The 21,526-nt window shown below is 34.1% G+C and overlaps 4 protein-coding genes across 5 annotated transcripts in view; 3 read left to right on the top strand and 1 right to left on the bottom strand.

Moving 5' to 3' along the window:
* The window catches only part of LOC113392867 (oxidative stress-induced growth inhibitor 1-like), a 55,158-nt gene extending 41,642 nt beyond the window's left edge, over positions 1-13,516 (top strand). Inside the window, exons 5-10 of the mRNA XM_064218920.1 lie at positions 7,571-7,654; positions 7,999-8,196; positions 8,752-8,858; positions 9,569-9,768; positions 11,541-11,701; positions 12,626-13,516. Of these exons, the coding sequence (XP_064074990.1) occupies positions 7,571-7,654; positions 7,999-8,196; positions 8,752-8,858; positions 9,569-9,768; positions 11,541-11,701; positions 12,626-13,453 (1,578 nt within the window). The 3' untranslated portion in view covers positions 13,454-13,516. The remainder of the gene's footprint in view (positions 1-7,570; positions 7,655-7,998; positions 8,197-8,751; positions 8,859-9,568; positions 9,769-11,540; positions 11,702-12,625) is intronic.
* LOC113396223 (mitochondrial S-adenosylmethionine carrier protein-like) overlaps positions 1-21,526 on the top strand; it is a 260,338-nt gene that overhangs the window by 61,196 nt on the left and 177,616 nt on the right. The gene's annotated exons all lie outside the window — the stretch shown is intronic.
* On the bottom strand, positions 19,846-20,358 carry LOC113392854 (von Hippel-Lindau tumor suppressor homolog). Its single transcript, XM_026629447.2, has one exon. It carries the CDS (start codon positions 20,356-20,358, stop codon positions 19,846-19,848), a length of 513 nt encoding a protein of 170 aa, XP_026485232.2.
* Positions 20,539-21,526, top strand: part of LOC113392855 (trafficking protein particle complex subunit 2-like protein) — a 177,136-nt gene continuing 176,148 nt past the window's right edge. For both annotated transcript variants that reach the window (XM_064218918.1, XM_026629448.2), the window contains exons 1-2: positions 20,539-20,623; positions 21,248-21,459. In XM_064218918.1, the coding sequence (XP_064074988.1) occupies positions 20,591-20,623; positions 21,248-21,459 (245 nt within the window). In that variant the 5' untranslated portion in view covers positions 20,539-20,590. The remainder of the gene's footprint in view (positions 20,624-21,247; positions 21,460-21,526) is intronic.

The raw sequence follows: 21,526 nt of genomic DNA, 5'->3' as shown, positions 1-21,526 counted from the left end.
TTGACTGGACTATAAGAAACAAATTATCATTTAATAATTCAAAATTTAAAACTATCATTTTTTCTCGATCTCGTAAGCTTATTAAAAATGTATATAATCTGTCTGACACACCAATGGAACATGTAATCAAAATCAAGGATTTAGGAGTTATAATGGATAGTAAATTAAATTTTCATGACCATATAGTTAAAACTTGCAAAGATGCTATTAAATGCCTTGGTTTCATTATTAGAATATCATCGCAATTGAAGAATACCCAAGTTGTAGAACAATTATATAATGCCTATGTCCGTAGTAAATTAGAATATAATTCAATAGTTTGGAGTCCGCGCGAGGCAATGTACACTATAATGCTAGAAAAAATTCAACGTAAATTCTGTAGATACTTATTTAAACGTAAATATGGATACTACCCTTTTCTCTAGCCTTCTATGTTTGTGTCAGGTATGGTTGGTTTAGATACACTTCAGCTTAGGCGGGAATCCGCACATATAAAATTTTACTATTTAATTCTAGTGAATAGAGTCCAGATTACGTACCGATACACTGTGTTACGTTGTTGCATAAATATTTTATTGCAATAATATACATCGAAAACATTTAAAACTGAAATTAAAAAGCATATCAAGATAAATGGCATAATATAATCATTTTACATCATAATTTAATTTTTGACCAAATCTCGTGTTGATGCGTAAATCGTGCGTTGAAGTCGGTCCGTGTGACAATCCCTCATCGTCCTAAATATGGTTGTTAAGGGCTAAGGAAGCTTTTTAGGGAGATTATTATAGTCATGAATAAGAGCCCGCTAAAGGTAACTGGTATAGATCTGTTCATTTACGCAGGTGCGCTCCTCTGTGTTAAATTATCTGCGTGCATTAGAACGAGTGACGCTCGTACATAGAAGATGTCTTAGTGTGCGTAAGGGGATTAACACAAGAGTACAGACAGCAAAAAAATACTAATTATTTTACACTAGTTGTCGCCCGAGAGTTTGGTCGCGTTTTAGAAGTTGGTTTTGATTAGGCAATATAAAATACTCTATGTTCTTTCAAGGAGTTTAAGCTAGCTTTATAAATTTCATTACGGCGTTCAATAATAAAATAAAACCTTAGATAAAATAGAACGGTTCATCTCGACGGTTATTTTTCAAAACCGATTTAAAATGATGACAGATAACCTACAATATTAATTTTTTAAAGTGTAAATATACGTCTAGAAATGTCACGTGCTTAATAAAAAAAATATTTGTTATGATCGTATATTTTTGCGAAGTTATACGTATGTTATACTATATAAAACGAACATAGCTTTATATATGCCCGTGAAAGAGCAACATATAGAGTTACTTCCGCGTTTTAATATTAGTTTATTATTAGTATAGATTTTTAGTTTGTTTTTAACATCACATACATTACTCTGATCCCAATGTAAGTAGCTAAAGCACTTGTGTTATGGAAAATTAGAAGTAACGACGGTACCACATACACCCAGACCCAAGACAATATAGAAAATTAATGAACTTTTTCTACATCGACTCGGCCGGGAATCGAACCCGGGACCTCGGAGTTGTGTACCCATGAAAACCGGTGTACACCCTACTCAACTACGGAGGTCATCAAAGTTTAACTTGTAGCTAAATGTGGAGCGATGGGGGTTTTGAGGGAACGAATCTGAAGCCCACGTGTCTTGTTATGTAAATACAGTTCACTGAGCTATCGTGGATACAGGTATTGTTTAAAATACAATCTCGTCACGGTCGTACGTACGATAACCTTTATATCGTACGTATACTCGAATGAAATAATTTCAGTCCATTCCGCTTAACAACAGTTTTCATTGATAACAATTATGATTGAACTGTTTTATAGAGACCAAAAAAAATTTAATTTAGTTGGTAGGCAGACTTGTTGAGATCTAATGGTGAGGGGTGACTACTGCACATTCTGTGGGAATTTGTAAACCTATATTTGGAGCAAAGATATTCTCTGTGCCTTTAGATATACTGGCTCACTCACCCTTCAAACTGAAACACAATAATAAGTATTCCTTAGAAAAATCGATCGTGTAGGCTGTTGTGACCAGTGATGCTGCGGTAGAGTAGGTGATGAATGGGTGGTACCTACCCAGATCGAAACAAAAGTCTACCACGGAAAATCAATATTAAAATTAATTAAAATAAAATATCGATAAAAACTGGTTATATTTCACATGACAACAGTCCGTTATCACGAAAACCTGATAGCTAAGTGATGTAATATGCTAATTGATAGAGATATTAAATATCCGCAGACTATACTATGTTTGTTCCGAGTTTTAACTAAAGCTTTTTTTTAAGATAAAGTGACTTTTATTTCTAGATCATAAACCTAATTCTGAGAACCTACGCCATGTGCGATGGTAATCCTTAGTGTTTTACTTCTGGGTTGACTAGTGGGGGGTTGTTAAGTACCCTATGTCCTATTCTGTATGATGATCGATTGAGTGGTTAAGACTTGAAACTGTAACACACAAACTGACTTACGCTTTGCAAAAATTAGTCAGGAGTCCCGAAACAATACGGATCGTTCAGGCACAGACGTTAAACTAAAACTTCAGCTCTGTCTATTAGTATATACGTATATACTTGCTGGTAGGGCTCTGTGGTAACCCGCCTGTTTAACGCCCACCCATCATATAGTCTACTGCCAAAACGCAATACTTAGTATTGTTGTGTTTCGGTTTGAAGGGTGAGTGAGCCAGTTGAACTACAGGCACAAGGGTAACCTCGTAGTTCCCAAGGTTAATGGCGCATTGGTTATGTCTATGGGTTGTCGTGCCCATTTACCATCAGGTGTCTCGTTAGCCATTCCGCCTGCGTCATAAAAAAAATATATATTTTACATCTATACATATATATCACCGTAAAATTGTAAACACCGCTAGATTATAATCTATCTCGCGCAATTGTAAACTGTCGAAAGATTGTGAATGTTTATTCAACTTACAAATAAAACATATACAATTTCGATAGTTCATAATGTTACGGTTAGGTTTTAAATTACATTATTACATTAGCAGCCTGTAAATTTCCCACTGCTGGGCTAAGGCCTCCTCTCCCTTTGGGGAGAAGGTTTGGTGGAATACACATGTGGCAGAATTTCGTTGAAATTTGACATATGCATGTATCCTCACGATGTTTTCCTTCACCGCCGAGCACGAGATAAACACATAAAATTTCAGTGGTGTTTGCCTGGGCTTGAACCCGAAATCATCGGTTACGATGCACGCGTTCGAACCACTGGGCCATCTCGGCTCGGTTAGGTTAGGTTAGAGTTTTTATAATTTAACTGAAATTCACTTAAATAGATTATAACCTACCGAAAAGTAATGCGTTAAATTGTAAGCCGTATGTTACGGTTCATAATATTTTGTCAGTTCACAATCTCGCGAGATAGATTATAATCTAACGGTGTTTACAATTTTATAGATACATGTATATATATCTCAGGGGATTAGGCGTCGACTCGTTATCAGACATAATTATATTCGAAAATGTTAATGTACTCCTTTACGTTAGTAATATATATTCCACTTGGTGGTAGGGCTTTGTGCAAGCCCTTCTGGGTAGGTACCACCCACTCATCAGATATTCTACCGCCAAATAACAGTACACTGTATTGTCGTGTTCCGGTTAGAAGGGTGAGTGAGCCAGTGTAATCACAGGCACAAGGGACATAACATCTTATTTCCCAAGGTTGGTGGCGCATAGGTGATGTAAGGAATGGTTAATATTTCTTACAACGCCATTGTCTATGGGCGGTGGTGACCACTTACCATCAGGTGGCCCATAAGCTCGTCCGCCAACCAATGCCATAAAAAAATATATATATATATATATATTCCATCAACTATGACACTTTTATGGACAAACAGACAGCGTCCATTTGCAATTATTTATATATAATTTGTCACGCCACATTAACATGGTGGTAGGATAACAGCTATAATGATTTATGACCGACAAAGAGGTTACCACTCGCAACCATTTAAAAAAAAATTGAGATGTATTATCAACGTCTTGTTAAATCAAAAGCGGTCAATCACCTTCCATTGATAATTATATATATATTATAGTAACATATATGTTTACTTTTTAAATATATGTCTGGTCTTTTTAAATTATTATCTGCTTTTATCTGTCTAGAACGACGTCGCTCAGTGGTTATTGATTAGTGATTAGCGAAAGATCTTAACTGAATCGGGGTCCGTTTAAGTACATTTTAATTTAGGAAATACAGTTCGATGTCATCGGTTTAGCGAAACGCCGTGAGGAAACCTGCATGTGTCCTAAATCTGATCAAAATTTGGCAAGAGAATTCCAAACAATAGTCAGTAAAATACTTCCAACAAACCGCATTTTAGTAGGGCTGTGAAATAAGCTACTTGTAAACATATATAGAAGGTCATGTCGCTCACTGTTTTAAATCAAAAGGCCGGATAAACGATTTCAACGATAAATCAAACAATCTTTGAATATTTATTTTTATATCGGTTGAACTCTATCACGCAAAATTAAATAGTTTCTACGGAAATCAATCAGAGCTAAGGTACGGTCAGAGGCAGAAATGAATTCGTGACATGTCAGTACAGTCAGAACGTTTAAAAATGGAAAATATCAGCTGCGACATAAGAGTCCGGATATTCGGATGTCCGAATAATTTAATGTTCGGATAAAGACTCTAAAGTTCTAGTACGTTCTATCGTCAAACAGCAATACTTAGTTTGAAGGATGAGTGAGTCAGTTTAACTACAGGCACAAGGGACATAACATCTTAGTTCCCAAGCTTGTTGACGCATTGGTATGATGTAAGGAACGGTTATTATTTTTTACAGCGTTAATGTCTATGGGCGTTGGTGACCACTTACCATCAGGAGATCCATTTGCCAGTGCACTTATCTGAAATCGCATCTCAATCACAGTTTTATAGTTCGCAATCCACACTAATATCTTGTCCGATAACTTTCCTTCTTATATTCGCACGTTATGTTAGGCTTAGCCTTGGTTTAAGTTCGCGAATAGAGGTCGCGCGCAAAGAGGTCACATAACATAGAAATAGTTAAGACCGCAATCGTGCGGAACGAGTTTGATATTGAATGAGTTATTCGCTGTTAAGTTCAGTATGAAAAATGTTTTATAGTACTAGAGGGTCGCCCGCGAAACTTCGCGATTGTTCAAAAGACTTTTTTTTTTTCATTTATACTGACATTTTAGCGATATTATAAGTTCTTGGTAAACCTAATCGTTTAATGAAGTAACTTTATTGTTTTCATAAAAATAATATTTACTTACATGAAACTTACAGATAACGACTTAAAATTATATATTTAATATAATTTTAAAATGTGTAGAAGTAACTATTACTAAATACTTTAGTCCAAGGTTTCAAATGTTATTGATAATATATAATATACTAGCGGCCCGCCTCGGCTTCGCACGTGTGCAATACTGATAATAAATATACTACAGAATGTCATTAAACCGTTATGTACCTGGTTTTAAATCGAAATGTAATATCTTCGAAAATATTCATTTAAATTACATGCTGTAAAAGACCATATTGATCAATATTAAATGCATAATGTATTTAAGGTAGTTTATTGAATAAGGATTTATCGCCTAAAATCACTTCGAAAATATGCCAATTGATATTTATTGTAAAAAGTAAAGGATAAAAATGGTTATTGTAGACTATCCCTAAGAGATAGACATGTACTATCACGGATTTTTTATTATCAAAATAATGTGTTACAAAACTGTAAAACATTATTTTGATATATCTCGTTGGGTTCAGCCAGCGTTTGCAATGCAAGCGTAAAAAATATGTTTATTTACGACATCACATTAGAAACCTCTAAAATTATCCGTGTTTCTCGACTATATTGTCCATGTATTATACATATAAACCTTCCTCTTGAATCAATCTATCTATTAAAAAAAACCGCATCAAAATCTGTTGTGTAATTTTAAAGATCTAAGCACACAGGGGCAGACAGATAGCGCAAGCGACTTTGTTTTGATACTATGTAATGATAATAATAATAATGATGAGCTGAATAATATCACAACATTTATTTAAAATAAAACAACTCGCATCACATTGACTTCCATTATATTAAAACTACTCGATACGTAGGTATATTACTTATAACTTTAACAGCAAATCCGTCCTTCGTCCTCAGTTTTTCTCTCCAGTTAAAAATCCCGCGCTTCTCCGTGCCAGGCAGTACCAGCTCGCCTCACCGCGCCACGAGACGGCAGTGACGGGAGTGCCACAACACGGTGTCGATAACCGTATCAATAATCATACTTCATACATGTTATTTCAATTTAAAAAAAAACGTATTTAAAAGTCAAAGCAGTACTAAATATTATTATTTCAATTAAAATTATATAAGTATATTTAAAAAATCATGACATATTAATATTATTTGTAGTTCACTACAGGTTTTACATAAGAATGAGCATGATAACCTTTGTACCATTTTCGATACCTCTGTTTATAGTGGGTAACCAAATTTGACTTCCCCTCTTTGTGGTTACGAAGAAAGCATGTTTCGGAAAAAAATTATACCTGGTATACAGGTTCGCGTGCAAACTTTTGTCAGTTAAAACGTCATACATCAATGATTTATTACTGCGTAAAGGTTGGGTAAGACCCCCCCCCCCCCCCCTCGCATAATTATAAGCACGAGACTCAATAACTCACGTCTAATATGATTGACAGAACATTTGTAACGTAAGGAACGGATAACATCAATGAATGGTCGGGGTATTTTAAATATTGTTCTTTAATCAATTGTGTCTTCGATTCGTGTGGGTTTGGACAAATACAAGAAAAAAAAAGGATTTACACATGTAATGCTACTCTGGACAGAGATGATAATTTTCAATTAATCAGTTTTTTCGTCTAATCTGTAAAATTTTTACGGGTTATAGAAAAGTAACAAATGTCAAAAATAGTTATGTCATAATTTTCCCGCTTCTTTTTTTTTCAAGTTACGAAAGGACTAATGTATTTCACTGTACAGCCATATATTTTAACAACTCGTATAGATCCCGTTTGTGTATATGATTTTGTTTAAATTAAAAGTAAGGCAAACGCATTTATAATACAGCCTCATAGGTCCGTATATTTCCGGAATCATAAATTATCGTTTGACGTCACTAACCACACGTAGTGATTAATTATAAAATCAGTAGTGATACAAAAATAAAATTCGTTGTTTTTTTTTAAATACAATTTATAAATCAATACATACTCAGAATCAAAACATTACTTATGACGAAGTATATGCAAATTCAGTTTCGACTTCATACGGGTCCTAATTCATACAATGCCCTCCCATTTTATTTAAGTTTTGAAATAAACCAATATTCCAAAAATCTGCTTTTAGTTCTTAGTAGCTATGTCTTAGCTTTGATAGTCAGTCAAGACGAACAATGTTATAAGTTATTCATATGGAAATATCTCTTCAATGTTCTAAAGAACCCGAAGGCATCACAGTTAATGTAGGCTTTCTTCTCCAGATGGACAACTTATTGAGGCCGTGCGCAGATTTAGGATTACAGGAAGACTCATTGATCGAATGGAGATTTGACGCAGAGAAACAAGTAATGACTTTTATTTTACATTTTGAGATAGAGAGATAGAGCCCGTTCTAAAAACTGTATACCTAGATATATTAACTAAACCGACTTTAAATTGGAATGCTATAGTTGTAATGAGACGATTCAAAAATGGTTTAAATGTAAATGTCATAATTATAAACGTTTTTGAAGATACAAACCAAAAATTCCCAATAACAGTAAATTAATTTGACAGCGGACAAGTAAGTTCTCAAATGCCGAATTACTTTTCAATAATCGGTAGACCAGTTCCTCTCATTTTTTCTTGACTAGGTCAGTTTTGTTTTTCAAAAACTTGCGTAGTCATCAAACGTGTCGGTCTCGGTCAGATAGAGCACATCGTGCTGGGCAAGGGCCCGCCGGGCGGCGCGTGGCCCACGTTCCCGGGCTCGGTGCGCACGCTGTCGCCGGCGGCGTGGCTGGCGCTGCCCCCCCACGCGCGCATCGGGCCGCGCGCCGCCTCGCGCCTGCCCGCGCGCGCCGTGGCCGCCTACTGCGCGCGCTACGTGCACGCCTGCCGCCTGCAGGTAACGCACTGGAGTACTTTACAAACCATTCAAAAAAACAAATGCACACTTTAATTGCTGATTGCTATGTCGTGTCCTAAACTACATAATACGTTACTCTTCTGTTTGATTACATGAAGAAAAAAGGAATTTGTGTTTATAATAATTTTCGTGCTGCAGTGAAGGAAAACATCGTGAGAATGTATGTGTCTAATTTCAATGAAATTTTGTCACATATGTATCGACAGCATTGAAGTAGCGTGGTGGAATTAAATCTTCTCCAAATCTTCACCTCGAAGTATGTTGCTTTGAGAAGGATCGGATTAAAACAGAAATTTTCAATAAGGTTCTTTTATTTTGGATTAAATTACTTTTAAAAGATCAAATTATGATAAAATTCATCAAATGGTGAAATATTAAAAAATATATAGTATATTTTAAAAGTATTTGAAATCAACGCTCTTCAGGTGACATAATAATTCCGCTAATATTGTCAACCTAAAAGTCTGCATCCTTTGAGGGTCACGTCACGCTGAGTGTGCACTCATGTCATGTCATGTTGCGTGTGCTCCGCAGCGCTACTTCCGCTCGGGCGCCACGGTGACGCACGTGGGCCCCGCGCCGCGCGTGGCGCCGCCGTGTCGCGCCTCGTGTCCGCGGAATGCCAACTTCTGCGTGTCGGGGTGAGTGAGCCCCTGATGAAAATTCCATTATTGACACAAAACTAGTATCTTATTGGCCGCCTGGGATGATGACGTACTCTATAATGGCTTGGTGAACTAAAAAATGCGTGAAATAAATGACCACCAGTCCCTTGACCGACTTCGGCAACGATGGAAAATCGCAGAGACTATTCAACTAGGTAAGATATTTTATAGGGCATCGATGTGTGCTCAAACATAGGTGCCACGCTGATAATCCGTTGGGATGGCATATGCGACACGACGGAAAGGGTTCAGACGCAGGACCAATGTGCTTAAATTTCTTGCAATAACTTTTAAGATTTAAATCCGAGACCACGGATTCAGCGGCTTTATGTCTACCCACTAGACCAATGAACACGATGCAGTAAGGATCAGAGCCCGACTAGTACTATGGCTAGATTTACTTGGAGCCTGGAGCGAAGACTACACGCCCAGCAGCGATTCATACCTAGCGATTTAAAATATTAGGATTTCTCAATTGTTAATAAGGTCGCATCGCATGTACTACGATATTTTATTTACCCTCGTCTGTTGTGCGTGTAGATAAACATACGCAATACAATTCTATTAAACCTTTAATTTTTGAATCGTTTTGCGAGCTGGTGATGCCGGCGGTCTTCAATGTGACAGGCAATTAAAATGTTTTTGTTAAAGTTTTCATTACTTACTCGAATTTCCCGAATTTCCAGGTACGACCACAGACAAGGGCGCGGCTTCCGCTACGTGTGCGCGCGCGTGGTGCTGGCGTGCGGCGCCTCCGACCGGCCCAACTCGCTGCCGCCGCCGCCGGGCGCCGGCCCCGCGCGCCCCGCGCGCCCCGCGCCCGCCGCGCCCGCCGCGCACGCGCTGCCCGACGTGGAGCGCGCGCTGCGCCGCCTCGCCGACCGAGGTGCGCCTTTATTGCATTTATTCAAGGCAATTGACTTTCCAAACCGGAATCTCACGCTGCTTTAACGCTTAAACTCTCGATATCATTATTTATTTCTTAAAGAGTTCGTCATGTTTTGTAAACGTCGATCCTAAGTGAGTCTTCAGGGTCTGGGCCAAAAGTAGGCGTTCCACAAGAATACATTTTGGGTCCTTTTTTATTCTTGTTATACATAAATGACTTTCCGTTATATTTAAGATATTGGTTATGTAAGATAGACTGAAAAAACAGCATTTACGAAAATGTAAACATATAGAATGAATTGGTTTATATCAATTATTTGGTATGCGAATAAATTAAATGCCTTCGATTTTTATCCAATGTAAACACAACAAAGATATTGAACAATACTACCAGCTTAAGTATACGGCAGACCTTTATGAAAGTCGGTCTTATTACCAGAAAGTTGAAGACCCCTTTTGATGATTAAAAACACGAAATCACCATATTTAGACGCAATAACAAGAAAAATACTCAAGTACTTGATTTATTCTGGTATTGTTGCATTGCATGCGATTTGCTATTCGGTGTAAAAGCAAATTGCCCGAGGATTAAACACATTCGACGATTCTCCCGCTTCACAATAAGTGGTCCAAAATAAAATGACTGCTATCGAACCTTGGCAGATTCGGCAAGAGCAAGTCGTTTTCGTGAAGAAAAATCAACAAATATTAAACTTTAAAGAATTCACCGAGAAAGCCTACGAATACAATGTATCAGTTGTTATTTACTTCGACTATTTCAAGGCTTTCGACTATGTTAGTTCTTTCAAATCAAAAGTACCGTAAAATAATCTCTTATAGCCTCTATAAATCGTTTGTAAAATTTTTACAAAATTGGAATAAACGTAAAACTTCGAAATGCAGCTTCTACCGAGAGGAACCAGCAAGAAACTCAGTAGTTATTATTTTCCAACAATTGAAATACAAAAGTTATACTAATTTTAGTTATGAAAGTCACTCTTTTTCATCAGCCATATAATATTGGCTTGAATAATATATCTTATTTATTCTAAAAGAATTTAAATTTATAAATAAGCAAAATTTACTATAGAAACGAATACCTTGCCCCGGATAGGATTTATTGTCTTTGCGGAGTCAAAACCTTTACATTATAAGATTTTCCTTTCTTATAGTGTTTATATAATAATCATAATTGATTCTCCAATGAGGGATGATGATGATCTTATAGTGAGGTACGATAAAAGAGAATTCAATTGAACTTTAGAATCTAACGAAATTCCTAAAACTAACATCGGTTACATCAAGATCATTACTGTTTAATGTACTGTAATAATCTTGCTTTCTCGCACAAGATAGGATAAATATACTCATTTTGTTTTTGTAGCATTCAAATTATTAGTCACAGGCCAATTGTGAATTCGTTTTAATGCACTGCTTGCATAATGAGTTTTCTTTATTTGTCAATTTAAAAAAGTATTAGAAAAAAGTTTAAAGAAGTATTGCCAGAAAACAATACAATATCACAAATTCCTATAACATAAACGGATTATCATTTACATATACTAGAAATAAAAAAGGCTCCAAATGTATCCTCGTGGAACACCCGTTTTTAGTGCAGCTCTAGATGACTCTATTCTATTAAAAAATTAAACAAAATAAGTTAAATCACAACTACCGATATCAATTTACAAACCGACGGTGTCCGTCACCAGCCGTAGGAGATCGAACCCGAATCCATTTGAAACGAGCCTGTCCGATCTGTGTCCGCAGCGGCCGACCGCGCGACCGTGCTGGTGCTCGGCTCGGGCGTCAGCGCCGCCGACGCCGTGCGCAGCGCGCGCGCCGCCTCGCTGCGCGCCGCGCACGTGCACCGCCTGCCGCCGCACGCGCTCGCGCGCCTCTCGCCGCACGACTACCCGGACTACGCGCACGTACGTACCGCCGCGCGCGCACACGCACGCACGCACACTATGTGTCCTGATGAAAACGCTCTGTTATATGTCATTTATATTTTACAAGAATATGTCGATATCTGATATTGTTTTGAATAAAAACGAATACACAGGGTTATCGGTAATTCGACGTATTCCCGTTAGGGGGTGATAGGGGTGACTATTTGCGATAATTTTAACCGTAGCTACTGAACTGTTTATGTATCTAAATTTTATTTTAAATTTGTATTAAGTAAGTAAGTTAAGTAAATAAATAAGTTTTTTACATTGGTTATTATTTTAAATCAATTTTGTGGGAATTTTAAAGAGCGACCTTTAGTACGAGTTCGGTCATGTTCGAATACGAATTTCCACCAGCGTCCTTTCTGATCATTTTATTTCGGTTGCTTTGAAATAAATTCCAAGTTTTTATACATTTTCGGAAAGCTAAGTAAACGATTATGTTTTTGAAATAATCTGCAGAACAAGTTTCATAATGTTTTTTTTTGTTTTTCAGGCATATTTGAGGGAAAAAATATATATATATTGAAATAATATCGTTTTCGGTCTCGCATTTTTAAATTTGGACCGATAATTATTGTTTAAATATTGAAAAATATCCAGTATTTAATCGTTTTTATAAATCAGAAGAAAGAAAATAGATTTTAATTGATTTGAAGTTGCAATTTTGACTTATTTTGAAAAAATCTAGAAAACCTAATAACACAAAAATGCTTCACTTTTGCATCATCCATATGGGGGTTAAAATTATCCTCTTGTCTATGTCTATCACCTCCTAACGGGAATACGTCGAATTACCAATAACCCTGTATAAATATATATCTTGATAAAGGTTCATGACCATATAGTGTCGAAAGTGGTGAATAATTAGTACTATATTAATTATATTATTTATATCTACAGGTATACAAAATGATGCTCGACGGACCGTCTGGAAACCACCCCTACTACACCCCCTACCCCGATCACATGATTGTAGAAATTACCCCCATAGCCGAACAGGAATCCTCTCCTAAACTCTATGAAGATAAAGACGACGCAATCCTCGCTTTAAAGAGGGTGAAACTCCTCAATTTAGTCACAAATGAGACGGTAGAACTGACCGTCTCGCTCATAGCAGTCCTTATTGGCTCAAAACCGGATCTATTCTTCCTCCAAACGAACTTCAGTCTCAACAACATGGTCCCTCAAGAAGAATGCATCAAATGCATCGAGGAAAAAGAAAGTGACGAAAACCAAAGACAATGCTTCCTCAGGAACCACTGGCACTACATCAAGTCCGTATTGGGACAGAGTATACAAATATGCAAATCGAGATATTTGAATTATTCAGAAATAAATGGCAACACCGACACGAAGTGCGTGATACCGGACTGCAATCGACGGAGTATAAAATGTGTGTGCAATCGTTTAGAAACAGAGAAGGCTGTGAAGTGTCAATGTGAGATCATTCCGTATAGCGATAGTGTTAAGAGAAAAGTTACTTGCCAGTGCCATTTGACTAACCCGTTCAGTGACGGACTCGGGTTTGGTGTGGATCCGAGTAAGCCAGTGGATGGGAGGGGGAATCCCATTGCAATAGACAAGAGTACGCATGAGGTTTTGAACGCTCCCAAGGGCTTGTATGCGCTGGGACCCTTAACTGCTGACAATTTCATCCGCTTCATACCGGGGGGAGCTGTGGCGATAGTGGCACACTTACACAAAGAAATGAAACAAACTACAGAGTGACTACTTCAAGTGAATTGCGATACTTAACTTTTTTTTTAACAATAAAATATTTTTTATACTCCATGTCAGTCTTTTATTTTCGTTATTTGTGAAAAGTTTTCTTTATTTGTAATTATTACTTGTTTACGTGTAAATAGAATATGTTGAAATAACAGAAATAAAATTATACCACGAAACAAATTATACATTGCAATAGTTTACTGCTGTTATAAATCACTCATAATAAACCGGAAAATTAACTGGACTCGTAAATATTTCATCGCGCAAGATCATAAAAAAGGCAAACAATTCTGACAACTGGCAACCCTAGAACCAATATCTACCTATAGTACAATGATTGTACTATACACTAGTTAATATTTCAAAGCTGTGGAATGTAGATTCTGTATTATCACTATTAAGAACTAATCAAAGATAAGATTTTCCCACAGACAATATACAACTTTTAAAAAACTGATTTGACATATTATTCCCAGCAGATTTTACTAAAAAAAACACGAAACCCTTTTCTCGAAAATTTACATAATATTATAAACTATCAAATTTAATACAAAATATCTTAATTGTAACTTAGCTACTGAACTGTTTATGTATCTAAATTTTATATTAAATTTGTATTAAGTAAGTAAGTTAAGTAAATACGTTTTTTTACATTGGATATTATTTTAAATCAATTTTGTGGGATTTTTTAAAACCATTAACGTTTTCTTAGCTCTTCAAAGATTTATTACAACTAGGAATTTATTTAAACGCAACTGAAATAAAATAACCACAAAGGATGGTGGACATTCGTATTCGAACATGAACGAATTCGGACTAAAGGTCGCTCTTTAAAATTCCCACAACATTAATTTAAAATACCCAATGTAGATATAATTGAGAAGCAACACTTAATATCTTGATTTCTTTAAATTTTTACCTCAATGATTCTTTAGCTCCTAGGTCGTAGATTGTAGCCCTTTTATGATATATCGTATAGATAGCGGCTGCGTTATCCCAAAATAAAACATTATGTTGTGAAAGTTACTGAAATATACTAGGCGACACGGGTCGCCTTGATACAGATCAACATCGGTAAAATACCCGAATTCTTTGACCAAATGCCACAGACCTTAGTCTACTCGCCAATCCGTTAATATGGAGGACCCATTGCAACTTGGTATCATCAGTAAGGCCAGGGAATTTAGCTGCCTCAACTTGATCCATCGATTCCCCATTGATAAGTACATCAGCTTTTACATTTTGACTATGATATGATTTATCCTAAGATTAACCAGTGTACTATATCAGAGATAATATTGTTTATATCGTCATACTGTACATACTTTCTTTTAATATTAAAAACTAGGAGGAATTATCAACAATACTATATAATATTTTTTTCCAACAAGAAAGAATGAGTCATTTATGTATATGAGGAAAAAAAAATGTCCAAGAATTGATCCTTGAGGAACTCCCATACCAACTGAGATCCCAGGTGACATTTTTCCTTTAACTTCAAACCAACTTTGTTAAGATAAGAAATCCAAAGGTCGAGCGCATATTCTCTAACTCCGTAGTGACAGTTTCCTTACTTACATTCTTTAACATTTGAATTACGTTATAATGACTTGACATACTCTTAACATTATTCTGGATGTAAACAAACTAATGAAACTAAACTATAACAGCATTTTATTGAGTAATTTCAAATAAGATATAAATGATATCTTAGACCAAGTTATAAATATCTGCGACATAACAACAACAAATACCACAATCCAAATAGCAACAAATTGTTTACAATAAACCAAAATTTATTTATAACCGGCTATCAAATATAATTTATATTAATTTGTTATTGATTAGAAAATATTTGAAACTGTTGACAAATGATAAAACGTTTATATTTAGATAAATATAAACGTTTAGTGCTCATTAAAATCAAATATAATTTGTATAGATAATTTTTACTCAACTAGGGCATAGCACAAAGAGGAATATGATTTTAGTAGGTAGTTTAGATTTTTTTAGGTAAGCTTATTAAGGTAAGAATGTCTGCCACACAAGACTGACGCATCACTGATGACTGAACAGCGATTTGAGTCTTCAGTTTTAGTAGGAAATGCAGCAAAGGCACGTCAGATATTTTTGTTATAGTATAGGTAGGCGGACGGACGAATAGCCCACCTGATGGCAAGTAGTGGTACCAACCACTACCCAAAGAAATTGGCGCTCTAAGAAATATTAATTATTCCTTACATCCTCAATGCGACACCAACCTTGTCAGGTAACATGGTATGTTCCTTGTGCCTGTAGTTACACTGGCTCACTCACCCTCCAAACTGGAATACAACAATACTATGTACTGTTGTTTTGCGGTAGAATATCTGATCTACAAAGCTTTACTATCAATTATTTTTTCAATATTCTTAGTATATTAAAATAATAATATGTTATGCTGTTTGAAAAACATAAATCCAATGTGCACAGATTAAAAAAAAAAACAGAGTATTATCAAAAGTTATTTTAATTATTAATACATTAAACTTAATTAGAATCAAACATCACAATAAGTTATATGGCACAAAGTGATAACGTAACACTTTTCAATTAATTAATATTTAAAAAATATAAAATTTGATAAACCAATTCTAGTCAACTATAAAATTACTTTTCATTTTATTTAATTATTAATTTTGAAACACTCATCGGGATGTTGACAAAGATCGATCATTAGCATCGTCAGTTCTCCCAATATCACTTTAAAGTTATTTACAATCAATAAAATTTAAACAGTGTTGATTCTATCGTATACAATATATAAAGTAGTTAAAATAATATCTATTCTTCTTAAGCCCACTGTTAAGACCGAGATAGCAATATCATTCAGTCCTGTTCTATGAACAATATAATTAATCTTATTATATAAATATTGAGATTATTAAATGCAGGGACAAACAAATTGTATAACACTTTTATAAACATTAAGAAATATGTATTATTGTTAGAATTAAAAAAATGTGAACATTTGTTCGGTATAAAATATCTGATATGAAAATATCTATAATTCAAACTATATTTGTACAAATATAAAAAATTATAAAGTCATTTTAACTAACAATATATGTGATATAATATTTAATTAATAACATAATAAGTACTTATATATAAAAAAACAGTGCAGACAATTGTTTCCTTATATGATGATAGCATACATATTCAATTTATTTATTTATAATACAAAACTGTATACATTACAGGACATGGTTGTCCTAATTCTGTATTACAGCACGTTTATTAACAATATTTAAAATAAGTTTCTACATTATATATGATATAGTCCAAGTGGCTATGGTTGTGAGTTCAATATAGTTTATTATTTGTTCTGAGCAAACACAAAATCATAGTTTATTTAGAATAACATTTAAGATAACTAGTGCCTTATTAATTTTACATTCTATCTTAGATCTTGTTTTAAAGAATGTAACATATTTATTTCTTGTATTTTGCTGTAACATTGGGACGAATGAAGTCTCTCGGTACAGGTTGTCTTACTACACTTAAAAGTAGGCCTGAAGCTTAAATTGTAACAATCTACAAAAATATGTTTTTTTAGTAAAAAAAATTACATAGGTAGGAATTTAAAACATAATATACTACATTCCAATGCCATCACATTACAATAAATATTACATTGCAACATAGTGAGTTATTTAAATTTTTGACATTTATTTAAAATAAAAATAATATATCAATTAAGATATAACTGTTACACACAAATTGAATATGAATGGGCTTTGAAAAAATATTTTTATGCATCAAAGGTTAAAAACAATTTAAAATGCTTGTTTTGTCAACCCTCCTAGAAGGTGAGCTAAGGATTTTTTTACATAATATGATATTTAGCACAATATTTATTTGTAACATTTAAACATAAAGGTTTTATACTTCTATAATTTACACTGAATTGTGTAAGTTTCCATTTATTATCTGATATATTTATCTCAGAAGCTCATTAACATGCTTTTATTATTGAATAACTTACTCTAATAGAGCAAGCAAAGAATTAAAAGAAACTCTACTTGTATATGTGGGCAATACATCATAATAGTTTAACATATAAATCATACTAAACAATATTACACAGTGTAGAAGATTGTGTTACTTTCTATTTCAAGCTGTTCTTTTTAAATGTCATTTTAATTTGTGATATATCTACTTAAAATGAATGATACCATCAGCAAAATACGAAAAAATACTTAATTTTAATAAATACAAATTGTACACAAAACATAAGAACTATTTTGCAAATCAGGAAACTTAATTTAAACTTCCCGAATTGAAAAAATAAAAAAATCAATTGATATAGCAATTAATAAACCGCATCATGCAGAAACTGTAGGTAAGAATGTGGTTATTTAAGAATAGTTCTAAAATTGTTTCAATAGTCTGACATTTTATTTACATTTTCTCACAATAACGATAGGACTAAGTCCATCTAAACCATCCAGTTTCAGGGTTCATATTACACTTATGAGTCTCTCATAACTGTGGTCTTTCGGAGATAATAAGTCATAAATATCATAACAATATCAAATATATAATGGGTTAAACTCTATTTGAGTGATTACATACTATGGGACCATAGGTTTAGGCACTTGAAAAATGTTTTCTTAATAAAAATTCCCAAAAAAGAATATCAAAAATTAAAAAAAATATATTTATTAACCACTAAAATATAAATTTGTATTAAATGTTGATTATTATTATAATATATTTATAAAGATCTTGGTTTCAGTACAATACAGTCTTAACTTATATTCATTGAAGAATTTAAAGTAATTTGCCATTTTTACAAGCTTTTATTTAACAACAAGGAATATTTATTGGTTTATTTAGTTCAAATCTAGCAAGCCCAACAAGAACCAGTCCCATGGAGCGTTGGTTCAGTCCAATGAATTCATTTTTCACCCTGGATTGGCTCTAGAAGAAGGAAATCCTCAACGATCAATAGCATTGCCATGAAATAATGTTTATAAAAGCTTGTTTTCAAAAATGCTTCTGTACTATTTATATATTTTATACCTAATAATGTTACAAGGCAAAAGTGCATTTCTACTTAGAATATTGTTTATTTACTGTTAAAAGTGTTGACATTTAAATTTACGAATATACCTAATAAACATATAATTTAAAAAATGGTTGTTTAAACAATGTTGTCTCCTTCTTTTGAATATCAAATCAAAGATGACAAAAAGAGAAAGCAGTGTTTATCTAAACACTCACTAAACATTTTATAAGGCCGTTATGTTTGGTATTTGATTAAACATATAAAAAAGAAGAATTGATTTTCTGTACCAAATTAAACACGGAACATCTTTGGCAAAATTTCAAGAACTTCATACATAATGAGTCATTATAGATACCATACAAAGAAAGCTTCTTTGTTCTTACGCCCTTTTGTTATTAAGATGATATATTTAATATAAAAAAATCAGTAGTTCTTAATGGTAATTGTGAATTATAAAAATATAACTCTTATATATATTTATGTTTTTTAAGCTAATTGTAAAGCTATTTTCATGCATATTTGTAATATCATAATTACTTATAGGTTAAATCTTTAAATGTTCATAATTATCTCTCTAATTATTTACTTATTGAATTTTAAGTGAAATTATTAACAAGAGAATTTACGTTTTAAGATAAGATAATTAAGATTTTTTTTCCATATACAATAATGCAGGAAGTTGAATTTTAGTAATCGGAGATAAAGAATCCTAAGACTGTTGCAGACTAATCCTTCTTTTAATTTCTAGTAATAGTCTTTGTAATTTTATCAGTAATACACGGCACATGACAGATAGCGTTGACGTTATTTATCCTCATAATTTTACTTAATTTAATAAACTGTATAACACAAGCATAATAAGTTCCAGTGGCTCATAAAGAACTATGCCTTATAGTGGGACTAAAGTGTCGAGTATCTCCAGATTACTGATTTCACAACTTTTAATCACTCATTCATGACAAAATACAGTATTTTATTGATATGATTTTAGTGATTAATCCAGCTTGTTATTGTTGTTACCGTTTCAATTAAATTTATATTATGTTTTTTTATTTAAATAGGACAACTGATAATGACTTTGAATATAGTTAATTTGAATGAGAGATAACACAGATTAAAAACACTATTTTCCATATTTTAAAATGATTTGCAACATAAAATATCACAGTAAAAAAAAGCATATATGTACTTATAATGAATTTGGTTATAATAAATGCATAAAATTACAAACTAATTACTTAAAAAGCTTTACGAATACCTTCGTCACAAGATAATGGAAGTAACACCATGTTAGGTACAGGAATATGATCATTACAGCAATCGTAAATATAATTTGACGTCAGTCGCGCTGTGGAGGTGTTCTTGGTCTGTGGAACAGTCTGATTAGCTTCTGCAGTTCCTCTCCAAGTACTCTTGGCAGTCCGAGAGCGTTGACAGAATTGGGATCGTCTATCTTGATAGCGAGTGTCAACAAAACCGTATGACGAAGACTCCTTACACCGATTGTGATGTTCCAGTTAGTCCTATACATCATGCCGCCTATGTTTCTCGGTGGTCTGTAGATTGGCTTGTTGTTTATAACGTAGCTTTCCTTGGTAGCTACATCTGTGAACTCCCACGGGTGAGTTATAAAGGAATTAATGTCAAAAAACGTGCCTGCCTCTAAACGGACGTAATGTCGCTTCGCTCCGTGGAAATCTCGCCACCACACGTCGACGGGCCGAGAGGTTCTGTTGGTGAAACGAAGATACACTCGGGACGTCGACTCCAACGATTTAACGACAACCCGCTGCCCTTTTTCGTCAGTTTCGTATATAACATCGGCCGGTTCTTCGTTTTCTCGCTCCGCCATCATCAACAAACGGAATATTATGTTCCAAAAAATTTTGAAGGATTGTAAATACCGCGTTTAAAATAAAACCTCCCGATTAAAGGAGGTATGTACGCAACCGCGATGAAGTCGCAAAATTGTAAAGTTATTTATAAATATTTGTTGTATAAAAATAATTTAAATTATCCCGCCATACACGCACTTCGACGGTCACTTGACGTTTAATTCACTTCCGTTCAGATTTTGGTACACAATGGCTGTTTGCGTAGCGGTTATCGGGAAAGATGTAAGTTTGTTTCACTATCCTTTGTTACGATTGTTTAGTACACATTAATATTTACACTTTTGATTAAACAGCAAACAGTTAAGAGAATTACAGTCTTTGAAACCGTGGTTTTCTTTGTTTACTGATGTAAAAATAGTATAAATTCAACACGTCAATCTTTGTTGTCATATTAACTATAGACAAATGGATTCGTGATAATAGCCAAATCTCCCGATTTTAAGGGTAATTGTACACTTAATTATTCTTTTGTTTTAAATGAAATGATTTACATTTTTAATACAAAAATATTTTATTTATTTCGTAATTATCAAAAATTCAATTAGATTTTTTATTTTACCAACGTCTTTTGTTACTTGCCTCTTTGAACCCGGTTGTTCAGAGGGCAAGTGACATCACAATGTTAAATTTGCCTGTGACGAACAACTGAATAATATAACATAAATATAAAATAACATTTCGTTTTTAATTCCTTGAGAACGGTAACATTATGACATCACAGTGACTAAATTGTGTAGGCTATTTTCTAGTCACGTGATAGTTTGCACATTTCACGTAATACATCATTTATTACTATTAACTACATATTATTTTTAGTAATAAAAATATTTTTAATTTTTTTTCCAGAATTCCCCGCTTTACATCGGTGGGATTGGTAATGATACGAGTACAGATAATGAACTGTCGCGCCAATGGTTGGTTCACACCGCTCTGGATGCTCTAGAGGAAAGATTGGCCACGACAAATTCCAATAATGCTACTGCTAGTGCTAATGCAGCCCGGACAGATTTACGTGACCTCTATCTTGGACTACTTTATTCTACAGATACACATAAAATGTATAGTAACAGTTTTGTAAGTACTATTTATTAGAACAAGTCACATACTTAAAAGTCAATTTTATTT

This window comes from Vanessa tameamea, chromosome 25 (assembly GCF_037043105.1).
Source record: "Vanessa tameamea isolate UH-Manoa-2023 chromosome 25, ilVanTame1 primary haplotype, whole genome shotgun sequence".
Lineage (NCBI taxonomy): Eukaryota > Metazoa > Arthropoda > Insecta > Lepidoptera > Nymphalidae > Vanessa > Vanessa tameamea.
This window is presented reverse-complemented; position numbering and strand designations above follow the sequence as displayed.

Excerpts from the sequence above, each read along its gene's own strand:
- LOC113392854 (XM_026629447.2), bottom strand. The coding sequence starts at position 20,358 with ATGGCGGAGCGAGAAAACGAAGAACCGGCCGATGTTATATACGAAACT.